We start from the raw sequence: 11,940 nt of genomic DNA, 5'->3' as shown, positions 1-11,940 counted from the left end.
CTCGAGGGAATGTCGTTTTCCCATTGCCCATTGGTCGAAGCGCACGCCAATCACGGCCATTCCCCCCCCACACTTCCGCTGGACAAGATTGGTTGAAGCTGAGTGTTTTGGAGCGCGCGCGGCGGCAGTTGGCGCCCCCCCTTTTTTTAACGTGTGTTTTTTTTAAAAAAAATTTTTTTTAAAGCCACCATTGACCCTTGAGCAGGTTTCAGGCCGTTGGCGGGGGGGAGGAGGTTAGAAAAAACGGTGGGAACGAAAATTTGTTGTTGTTTTGCGGGGAAGGTGGTTATCGGCCCTGTCCGTTGATGGACACGCAGAGAGCTGCTGCTGCGAGTGAAGGCGATAGGTCGCGGGTATTGACAGCGTGTTAGTCAGCTCGGGGTGAGGAACGGCCGACAGCCACTCCCGGGGGGGGGGGGGGGGGGGCCAGTGGAGCGGAGCAGGCCGCGAGGGCCTGGGGCGGGGGGGGGGGGGAGACTGGAGCTCCGGCCCTCGCCGCCAACATTAACTTCTCCCGTATTATCGCCTGCACTTTAGAAAAAATTGCTCCTCCTCTTTAACCAGCCCCCCCCCCCCGCAGACGGTTACTTTAAAGTAAAAGGTTTAAACCTTTTACTGGATCCGATTTACATATACACGGTTCACCGCCCGCTGTTTCCCCCTCCCCGCTAATTTCCCTGCCCGTGTGGTCGCCAGTTTTTATTTTTGATAAGATGTCGGCGGCGGCAGCCGTGGTGACAGCGGCGGAAAAAGTGGATGGTTTCACCAGGAAATCCGTGCGGAAAGCGGCCAGGCAGAAGAGATCGCAGGGATCGTCGCAGTTCAGGAGTCGGAGCAGCCCGGTCGAGATCCTGCTTCTCCCACCCCTCAAAGGTACCGAGGTCCTTGCACTAACCCAACCTCCCGCCCGCCCAGTCAAAATATCCACCCCGACTGGCGCATTAAAATGCCCAGGTTTGAAGATTACCCACCACTTGCATATTTAAAATATCGAATGCACCGTGGGCCCCACTCGTCCATTTAAAATATCAGCTCAGAAAAGCATCCCAACCCACCAATCGAAATATCCATCTTCAGAAACGACCCTCGTTCACTCATCAAAATATCGAGTTTCAGAGAATACCTATACTCACCAAATGACAATATAGAGGTTGAGACCACCCCTAGCGACACAACACAATATCAAGTTTCAGAGAATACCCGACCCTCCCCATCGAAACATTAAGCTTCATAGATCACACCCACCCAAGTATTCAGGTTCAAAGATTGCCCCCTACGCGCCCATTAAAATAAGTCTCTCAACACCAGGTTAAAGTCCAACAGGTTTATTTGGAATCACGAGCTTTTGGAGTACTGCTTTTTGATCAGGAGGCTCACCTGATGAAGGAGCAGTGCTCCGAAAGCTCGTGATTCCAAATAGACCTGTTGGACTTTAACCTGGTGTTGTGAGACTTCATACTGTGCCACCCCCGTCCAAGGCTGGCATCTCCACATCATGGCACCCATCAAAATGTCAATGTTCAGAGATCACCTGTAGTCACACATCAAAATGCCTTTTGTACCCTTATTCTCCTAACAAGTATCCTAACACTCCTAACACCCCATCACCCATCCAGTTTTGGACACTTAAATTCAGAGACCAACTTTTCTCTCATCAAAATATCAAAGTTTCAGATACCGCTTCATCCGTCAAGATACTGAAGTTTAAAAATCTGTCCCCATCCGACAACGTACAGACCACACACCTTTTGTACTTTTAATAGAATTTAATCCTTTACACACCAATATAAGTATCAGCATTTGGGCCGTACCAACCCATCAATGTATTGTGATTTGGAGATATTGCCCTCCCCCCAACTTGCTCATCAAAGTATCTCCCTTACACCTATATAATTCAGATTATTCTATAATGAGATGAAAAATGTTAGTCCACCGATAGAAGTGCCATTGTTTGGAGACTATTTGCCATTCACAAATGATACTGTCATTGGTTTTAAATTTCTTGGTTCAGAATTTATTCTCTTGCTCCGCCCCCCCCCCATTCCACCAATAAAAATCAATACCCCCCCATTTCACCAATAAAATCAATACTTTCAGAGACTTCAGAACTCGCTCTGAAAAATATTGTGATCCTTGGACTTGATACTGTATCCCTTCAGCCCATCTAGTCCCTTCAGCCCTTCTAACCCATAATAATATTGAAGTTTGGGAACTGTACTCCTGATTCTCACCTGAGAAGTATTGAAATTCACTGTTTTCACCAGATTCTCCCACCTCTGCCTATGATAATTATTTGCTTCTGATAAAGGTGTTTACCCCTTCCTTGAAAATTGAGTGACTGAGATAATTTACATGTCCGAAACTAAATTAATTTATCAATCTTCAGCGTCATCAAATTATCTTAAAATGTAGATTTCAACTTTACAGTTCTTTAAATGCTTTAAGTACTGGAATTCCATTTTAAGATGAGATTTCTTGAGATTGTTCAAATATGTGCATTATTTTTTGTTTGAGGTTGTTTCTTAATATTGAGCAATTTGACATGTACACTTTTTACAATGGCATAATTTTTCTATGTAGGTGATACAGTTCACTACTAACTTGCTATAGTGTTTCAGAGTTAGTTTTATAAAAATGTATTACTGTGAAGTAAAAACAATATTTTTTGCTTTTCTCAATGATGGAGAATACTGATTTGTGTCAGAGCTGCTGCAATTGTGAACGTTGAAGTTGGAGATTTACTTAAATGATGTAAAACTATAAAGGACAGGAATAGGCTGTTTGGCCCCTCGAGCCAGCTCTGCCATTCAATAGAATCATGGCTGATCCAGCGTTCCTCACATCCACCTTCCTGCTCTTTCTCCATAGCCCTTGATTCCCTTACTGTTCAAATATCTATCTGTCTCAGCCTTTAAGTATATACAATGACTTTGTCTTCAATGGGTGGTAGTGGAGAACTGGTTGAAATTTTCAAAAATTTTATTTTGATTTATAAATTTATACAAGTTCTGTTTTTTTATGTACTTGCATAAAAAGGAGGTATCAATGTAGTAAAAATGATCAACCTGTGGTCAATTGAAACTAAAATTGTAATAGACATTAGTTTATTTTTCCCTCTCCCAGTTTTAATTTCAAGGAAAGCAAGTAGTACATTTCTAAAAAAACAAATGTCAGTCATTTCTCATAGGTGAGCTTTCATCCATCTTTTTGACTCACTTTTTCCAATGTTTGAATGCGTCCTATGACATTTCCTTCCTTAATGTATTTGCACTGAAATTGCTTACAGCAACAATGAGATGGAATGCATTCTTTCCCCCTTTTATCCTGCATGAATTGCAACTTGTCTAAAACTTCACTGTCTGCAACTTATCCTGTACTAACAACCCACTTGTCGCCCTTTTTTGGCTTCACCATCTCCACATTCATATCTTTACATTCATTTACTTGAATTTTGGATGAACTGGCTTTCTATCTATGCCTCTCAGTCTGTCCTTTGATCCTACACTTCTCCACCTCGACTTACTTTCCTCAAAGACACCCCTTGAAACCTACCTCTTTGACCAAGCTTTTTGTCATCTGACCTAATATCTCCTTATGTGACTCAGTGTCATACTTTTTTTTACAAGTCTCTAGGCATGTCACAGTAGGCATTTTATTGTGAAAGGTGCAATACAAATGTAAGTTGGCCTTCTGACAGGGCCTCTACGATCTGCTTTTACTTTCCTCTCCACCCCGTTCCATCATAGTGTGGCGCAGCATTTACCAGTCTCGACCCCCCCCCTCAAATTATTTTCCTAAACCTCACTTCCAACCTTCAGAAGCCTCTTCAACACCAATCTTATCAACCTAATTATTAATTATCTCTATAGGTCTTGTATTATTACTCAGTTTTGGTTTCTTCTCTGTGAAACACCTTGAGATATTTATTGTGTCAAAAGCAAATAATATGTCAAAAGTAAATAATTTCAAACAATCCTTGTTTCCCATTTGAAGTTTAAAATGGTGTTATGGGTAGGTGTATTGTTTTTATGTTAAAATGCAAATAATTCTGATACCCAAATATTATAAACATATTCATCCGATTATGTAACAAATAATGAATTTTGGATGAATTGTACAGTGCCTGCAGTTACATAAATGTGTGCATAAAAATAGCTATGAAATATATGATAGACAAAATTTTCTGGCAATCAAATCTAATTTCAGCATTGAGGGTAGCTATTTTCTGAATGTCTCTACGGACTAATAGATTTTAACATTATCCGATTGGATGTTATGTATACTATCAGCTATCACCATCAACATATGCACTTGTTATTAAGAAAGTGACTTTAATATGGTAAAGCAGCCTGAGGGTGTTACATAACTTTAATCCTGAGGTAAACACAAATAATGTTTCAAACCTTTTTCGCGTTGCTCTGCAATGCTTGATGCATGATTTGATTCAGCAGCAACCTTGCGAGTAATTCATGATTTGCTGTTCCCTATTTGTTTTTAAAATGTTGAAGTGATATGTAGTGATGATATTTTGTTAATCAACATTCTTTCACAGGATGGTAGTCTTTCATATTAGAGAACTGCTTAAATAATTCTCCTCTGGTGTAGTATTTGAGTTTGGACTGCTACCCCTGGTATCAAGAGGCACATTTGACTACAGTTCTGCTCCTGAACACTGTCCAATGATCCCAATGATAGTTTTGGTGAGAAATGAATGGATGGGGCTTGGCCACTTGAGGTATTGTTGGGCTCTGGAGCAATGCAAGAGTCGGTCTTTTCAAGAGGAGAAGGAGAATATTAGTCAGGAAATATTGGGGGGAAAATATTCCCATTTACTAAAGTCCTCATTATATAGGCCAAGTAATTGAAGTAACAGGTTCTTCTAGTCTGCTTCACCATTGGTTTTGAAGTGCTTTGGGATGTGTTGAAGTCTTAAAAGGTTCCATATCATACTTGCGGTGTGTGGTGTAAAAACCATGTGGCAGCAATACAGTAGTATTTAGTAATTTTATTTAAAAGAAATAGAATGTTAGAGTTGTTGGGTCCTGTTCATGTTTGCCTAATTTCAACATCCAAAGCTTAATTGTGCTTTTTAAATTGGTGATTAAACTAATTCACTAAGCATTTCAAAATTAGCTTCACTTTAGGTCAGAAAGCATTTCTGATTTTGTGAATATACCAGAAATTGTTGAAAGATCAATCTAGTTTGTCTACTACCTACTCTCAATTTTCATAAAATTTATATTTTTCTCTGTTTGTTTCCTCTCTGGCTTGCTCTTGCTCACTTGCAAGGGTCAGTGACTGCAAGTGCATGTGCTTTCCCTCTCATGGGCACTTGATCCTGTCGCTGCAACTTGCAGAACCCGCTGCGTGCAGCCCATGCAACCTGACTACACCCCCATATCCCCTATCCCCCCCCTTTCAACCCGCTGGGACTATGTGACCACCTTTCCACTTTAGCATTCCTACAACCCCTGCTGCAAAGGTTCCCCGCAGTCTGTGGTGCACATGTTGCCCCTTCCCTAAAACTTGTCGTACAAACTCTCCCTCCCCTCAACTCTGTCGCTTAAGCTATCCCACCACCGTGCACACAAACCCAATCGCCTGCTGAGTGTGCCCTCCCCCTTTCTTACATCTCTAGCTGTGTCAGTGCTGTGCTTCCTAGCCCCTGCCATGTCTGTGCTCATGCATTCCTGCATTCCCCGTTGTGCCAGCAAACCTGTTCTTCCACCCCATGTCTCTTAAGCACACCCCAACCACTGCCATGTGGGAGCTACCTACTTCTTGCAGTGTGTATGATTCTTTCCTCCGCCCCTTCCAGCTTGCTCACTTCCCAATTTCTGATGAGAGCGGCTGCCTCAAAACCTTTCTGCTTGCGTGCCTTCACTCCTCACCCCATCTGCTCTGTATGTTCCTCCAGGCCCTGTCTCACATGGCCTCCTTCCTGCCAAAATGGCATGCGGTCCTGCCTACCAAACCCTTTGCATGTGCTACCTTTCCACCAAGCCATGACATACTCCCCCTCCCCCACACCCAATTGTGTGTGCTCCCCCTTCCCAACACCAATCACAGTTGGAAGCTTGCACAGCCCTCAACCCAACATCCTGTGAATTTAACTCGCACCCCATTCCTCACCCCGTCTCATGGGCTCTCCTGCCATCCCACATTTTGCCAGTCTGTCTCACACCGAGGCTCACCCAGATCCTGCTCTCGTGTGCTCCTTTGGCACCCCACCCCCACTCCCACCTGCACATTCTCTCCACACCACACTACGCTGCATGCTCTCCTTTGCCGCATGCTCCCTTATCCCTGGGCCCTCTTCCTGTCCTGGACACTTGTTGCTTTGCCCTCCCCCATCCCCGCACACAATCTTCCCCCTCCCAAGTTCATAATTCAGCGTGACATTTGTAGCATGAAAAGGTTTCCTTTACCAAAAAAAACACTGCCGTAGCTGTTTAACTTGCATCTACCCAGTTGACAGTTTCTAACATGTGTTTGGCAGAAATTTCTACTGTGTTATATCTGTGATTATGTTTGGAACTTGCCTGTCCTATCTATATTTTTTTAACACTATTGGAGTGTGCACCAGATAAATGCTGGAGAAAATTATCAAAGTTTTTGTGGACAGATTCTATCTTTAGATTTATGTGAATATTTGTTACTTTTATTTTTGTGTTGAACACAGAGTCAGCTTTCTTAGAGAAGCTCTCGTATTGTATGAGCTGAACAAGACCTTGAATGAATAAATTTAATAATCTGGGATAGCAGACAGAATGGTTAATGGTGAATCTTGTTTTACTGCTAAGGTAGGCACTGGAGCTCGTATAGGAATTGAGCATAAACTCCTGTTCCTTGCAATTCTTTGGGCTGGGATGACAGCATGATGATCCAGTGATACAAGTTTTCAGGGGGTATTGGGTTGGGTGGTGGGCCTGGAATTTCGGCAGAACCATGTTCTGCTATGTATCTGCTCCAATGTTAACTTAGAATGGAGAGGAGCCGAAACTTCCTGTACCTGTCATCCCAACCCTCCCTTTGTTATGATGCAACTCTAAGAGGTGGACCAAGTCAGATCTTCCTGAGTACAGTGTGTTCAGGACAGATGGGGAAGAAAATAAAGGAGATGGATTGGTAGCAGTGATTTGGGGGAATATTATAGCGTTTGAAGGAGATAATGTCCTGGAGCAACAAAGGGCAGCATAGTTAAGAAACAATAGGTGTCTTTACAAAGATACAGAGGAGCAAATTTGCAAGGAAATAAGAGAGGAGTAAGAATGGTAAGTGTAGTGATAATGGAGGACTTAAATTATCCTAATAGAAACTGGGAAAGCAATATTGTAAGAAGTCTCACAACACCAGGTTAAAGTCCAACAGGTTTATTTGGTAGCAAATACCATAAGCTTTCGGAGCAATGCTCCTTCGTCAGATGGAGTCCACTCCATCTGACGAAGGAGCATTGCTCCGAAAGCTTATGGTATTTGCTACCAAATAAACCTGTTGGACTTTAACCTGGTGTTGTGAGACTTCTTACTGTGCTTACCCCAGTCCAACGCCGGCATCTCCACATCAAAGCAATATTGTACAGGTCAGATAAGGAGAAGAGCTTTTAAAATGTGTTCAGAAGGATTTTTTTTGATCAGCCTCTTTCTGACCCAGTAAGTAGTCTCAGAATACCAGGTTAAAGTCCAACAGGTTTATTTGGTAGCACGAGCTTTCGGAACGCCACTCCTTCATCAGATGAGTGCTCACCTGATGAAGGAGCAGCGCTCCGAAAGCTCGTGCTACCAAATAAACCTGTTGGACTTTAACCTGGTGTTGTGAGACGACTTACTGTGCCTACCCCAGTCCAACACCGGCAACTCCACATCTTTCTGACCCAATAAGTTCTGAGGATTTAGGTGGTTGAAGTGGATCAAGTGTGAGGGGAACAGGAATTGTCATCATAGTCTCATAAAATCTAGATTAGCTATGGAAAAAGATGAGATTGCTCCTTGAGTAAAAATACATAATTAGAGGGGGGCCATTTTCTGTGCCAATTACAGACCTGATTGTCAGGCAAAACTGTTTAAGACAAACACTAGGTTGCTTATGAAGAGGCGAAGGTTAGAGTACAGTTGAGGTGCATTCACATGGAGGGGAAAGATGGGGCAAGAAAAGCCCACCTTGATGATGATAAAGTTATGGCAGTAAGATAAAGCAGAAAAAGAATGCCTATGACAGAGGCCAGGCTGATAATATGTGAGAACTAGGGCTGACTAGATGGTTCAGAGGGGCAGTGAATAAGGATATAAGTGGGAGAAAGGCGAAGTATTGGAAGGGACTGGCAACTAATATAAAGGAGAATCCTAATGTCTTCCATTGACATATAAATAGTAAAAGGATGGTCAGAGGAGTGTTGGGGCTAATTAGGGACCAAAAGGAATCTATGCATGGAGGCAGAAGGCATGGCAGAGGTACTAAAAAAGTACTTTGAATCTGTCTTCACCAAGGACGAAAATGCTGCCAAAGTCATGGTGAAGGAAGAGGTGATTAACACATTGAATGTGCTAATAATTGATCAAAAGTGGAAGTATTGGAAAGACTGGCAGCAATTAAAAGGGATAACACATCAGGACTGAATGGGATGCATCCAAGGATGCTGAAGTAAGTACAGATGGAAATCGTTGAGGTACTGGCCGTAAATTTTCAATCCTCCTTGGATGTATGGGTGGTACCAGGACACTGAAGAATCGCAGCTGTTACACCCTTGTTCAAAAGTGGGGTGTAAGGATAAAGCTCTAGAACAACAGGCTAGTCAATTTAATCTTGGTGGTGGGAAAACCTTGAAAAAAGAAAATTCCTGACAAAAGTAATTTGGACGAGGTGGATTAATTAAGGAAAGGTAGCACTGACTTGTTAAAGCCAAATTGTGTAGACGGGTCCAGACAGAATAGATAGAGAAGAACCTTCCTTTGGCAAAGAGGTCAAGGACCAGAGGGTACTGATTTAAGGTGGTTAGTAAAACAGCCAAAGGTAATATGAGAAGACATTTTTTAATGTGGTGAGTGATTAGGATTTGGAATGTTCGCAAGGGTGGTGGTGGTAGATTCAATGTGCAGGGTTATTGGAAAAGCATGGGAATGAGTTTCGCTGAATTGCGAGTCGGTGAAGATTCAACAGGCTGAATGGCCTTGTGCGCTGTAACTATCCTATGATTCTCTGACATTGCCCCTCAGAAATCCTGCCAGTCCTGTCTTTATTGTGGCCAACATTTATGGTAATTGAGTGTGGCCTGAGGAATATTTGACTCCATAAGATGCCTGACCGAAAACACTATGCTGGCAATTTTAATATTTAAACTGACAACTATGAATCACATCATTAAGAGGTGAGATTAATGAAAGCATGAGTAAAATAAATAAAATATTCTCGCTGGTTTATAAAGTGTAACTCATTGTGTTTCTTTTAAAGCAATAAAATCTTGAAGCCTTCAGTAGTTTTCTAGAATACTGTAAATAAGTTAGAGCACGTGTCTTTGATCAAAAGCTTTCACATAAGAAATGAACCCTACAGTGTCCTTTGTTGGCCTTTGATTGTGAGAAAGGAAATGAAAAACTGATGCAAGAGAAGATCAAATTGTTTTCAAAGTGAAATTGAAGGGCATAAGGACTGCTTTACAGATTTGCTGATTTTAATTTTTAATACCCATAGAACCAAGTAACATATCTGATAGTGGATGAGAGACTTCCCCTGTGTGGGATGGTAAATACAGAAATTGGTTTACTTCCAATTCTTCTTAAGTAATCCATATAAACAGAGGTTGGACAGTTCCCTTTGAAGTTATATTTATATGCTAGCCAGGGGTGTAGATTTTTGTAGAGACGTACTGATCTCAACCAGCTGCTGTGTAAAACAATTTTAGTAAAATCAGCAAGACATTGGATTTGTGTTTTTTTAAAATGCAGAAAAACAAATATAATTTGAATAGATCTGTGACTGGCAGAATTCTGTCTCGATTGATTGTCAGCAACTGTGCTGTGCTTTGCAGTTTCTTTATATTATCTTACACTGTAAATCTGACTATTAATTTTACCTTAATGTGATGGACAAGCAGAGTGGTTGCCAGTGTAGTTATGGGATGATTAATAGGCTTGTAGTATGCATAAAGTTGCAACTTTTGATTTGGAGACAACTTAAGTCTATTTATGGAGACTGCCTTTTTGATGCAATGCAAGTTAAAATGCTGGGAAACGTCCATAGTGCCTCAATTTTGTCAATTTTACATTTTGTTCAAGTGGGGCTTACAGCCTTCTGATGGATGGAAGTGTGCATACAGTACTTTTTTTTAAATGAAGTTCTTCAGTGTCTACAGAGTTTTCAACAAAGTCCTGATTAGTTGGTCGGCTCTTTGCGGTACACTTGTTTATTTTTGCATTGATTCAATATAGCATTCAGATATTTTACAAGTCTAATGAGAATGACCAATTTTTCTCAGCATTATGCATGCTTTTTTGAACTGTTCATAAGGAAAACCTGTGAGTGGCGAGGGAAGAGACCAACGTAATTTATTATTTATGTTGTGTAAATTGTGATAATCTAGTGTTTACAGACGTTTTCGTTTTCGAACTGTGAAGGTGCAAAAGAAATCCAATAACTATTGGAATTTGTTCTTCATGCTGTTGCTTGATTAATATGTAACTTAGTTCAGATGCTGTATTAAACGAATTGACAGATGCTGTGGTGGAACTTATCACAGAGAAACTACTTATGTATGTGGAAAAAAGGTAGTTAAAATTGAGGCTTAATTGGCCTGAGGAACTGTCAGAACAATTTACACTGACATTAGGAGATGTAACATTCAGATAATGCAAATACTACACTAGCAAATTGCTCATCTTGTGATAACTACCCCTTGCATTCTTTGGTGCAGTACTGGTTTTATCGAAAACAGCATGCAAAATACATTCAACTAAATAAGTTTAATGGCCATAGAAGGTCAAAAATAATTACCATAGCTTTATTTCATTTTGTGCCTGAATGAATGCATCATAGCAGTCAATAGAAACAATTTGCTCAAAATATTAGAAGTTTTTTAATGTTCAAGAATGTTACAGAATATTCACAATGATGTGTTGAGATCAGAGGCAACTTATCTGTCGATTATCTTAGTAATTATACTTATAACTTAGTAATTATACCATGATATTATGAATCAAGGGGGAAAATAGGTATTATTAAATATTTTGTTCTAGGGTTTCTGTTTTAAAATAAATGTTGGCTACCGTTTAAATCTGAGCACAGTTGTGCTAGATTTCATGCAACTTTTGGCTAGGTAGCCAAACATAAATAAGCAGCTCCCAACCTATTGGGTGCTACCCCTTCTAAGGTGGCAAAAGGAGTGAATGGAGTTGTGAGCTCCCTCTCCATGAAAGCTTTCCCCGCACTGCGCACTTGTCCTACTTGTCTCTTGGTATTGGGATCTTTTTTATCTTCTCAGTACTGTTTAAAAATGGCCGCATACTGACTGGGGCTTAAGTGTGTGGGGTGGGGGTGGGTAGAGGGGCTGAGTACCATGTTTGTTTGGGGGGGGGACGGGACAGAGAAAGGCTGATTAGAAGGTATGGGGGTGGGAACCAGAAGGGCTAATTAAAATCTGTTGGGGATGGAAAAGGGGAGAAGGACTGATAACAATGTGTGGTGGGGGGGGGTGCTTGAAACTGAGAGAGGAGGTGATTAGTGCGTGTGAGAGAGGGGGAATGGGAAGAGGAGCTGATTAGAGTGTGTGTGGGAGGGGCGGTGGGGAGAAGGGTGGTTTACAATGTCTGTGGGGAGAGGAGCTAATTACAATGGAGGGAAAATCAGGAGAGGAGCTTGTTACAATGCATGTGTGGGAGGAATGGGAAGAAGAGATGACTTTTCTGTCACTCGGGAAAAACGTAAGCTTGGCTGATACCAAACTGGCCA

The 11,940-nt window shown here is 41.5% G+C and overlaps 1 protein-coding gene across 1 annotated transcript in view; it reads left to right on the top strand.

Annotated features, from left to right (window-relative positions):
- The first annotated feature begins 69 nt into the window (after window positions 1-69).
- Window positions 70-11,940, top strand: part of ppp2r5a (protein phosphatase 2, regulatory subunit B', alpha isoform) — a 165,822-nt gene continuing 153,951 nt past the window's right edge. Inside the window, exon 1 of the mRNA XM_078229829.1 lies at window positions 70-873. Within this exon, the coding sequence (XP_078085955.1) occupies window positions 714-873 (160 nt within the window). The 5' untranslated portion in view covers window positions 70-713. The remainder of the gene's footprint in view (window positions 874-11,940) is intronic.

Source organism: Mustelus asterias, chromosome 15, assembly GCF_964213995.1.
Source record: "Mustelus asterias chromosome 15, sMusAst1.hap1.1, whole genome shotgun sequence".
In the NCBI taxonomy this organism is placed as follows: domain Eukaryota; kingdom Metazoa; phylum Chordata; class Chondrichthyes; order Carcharhiniformes; family Triakidae; genus Mustelus; species Mustelus asterias.
Note: the sequence above shows the minus strand (reverse complement) of the source record. Positions and strands in the feature narration are given on the sequence as shown.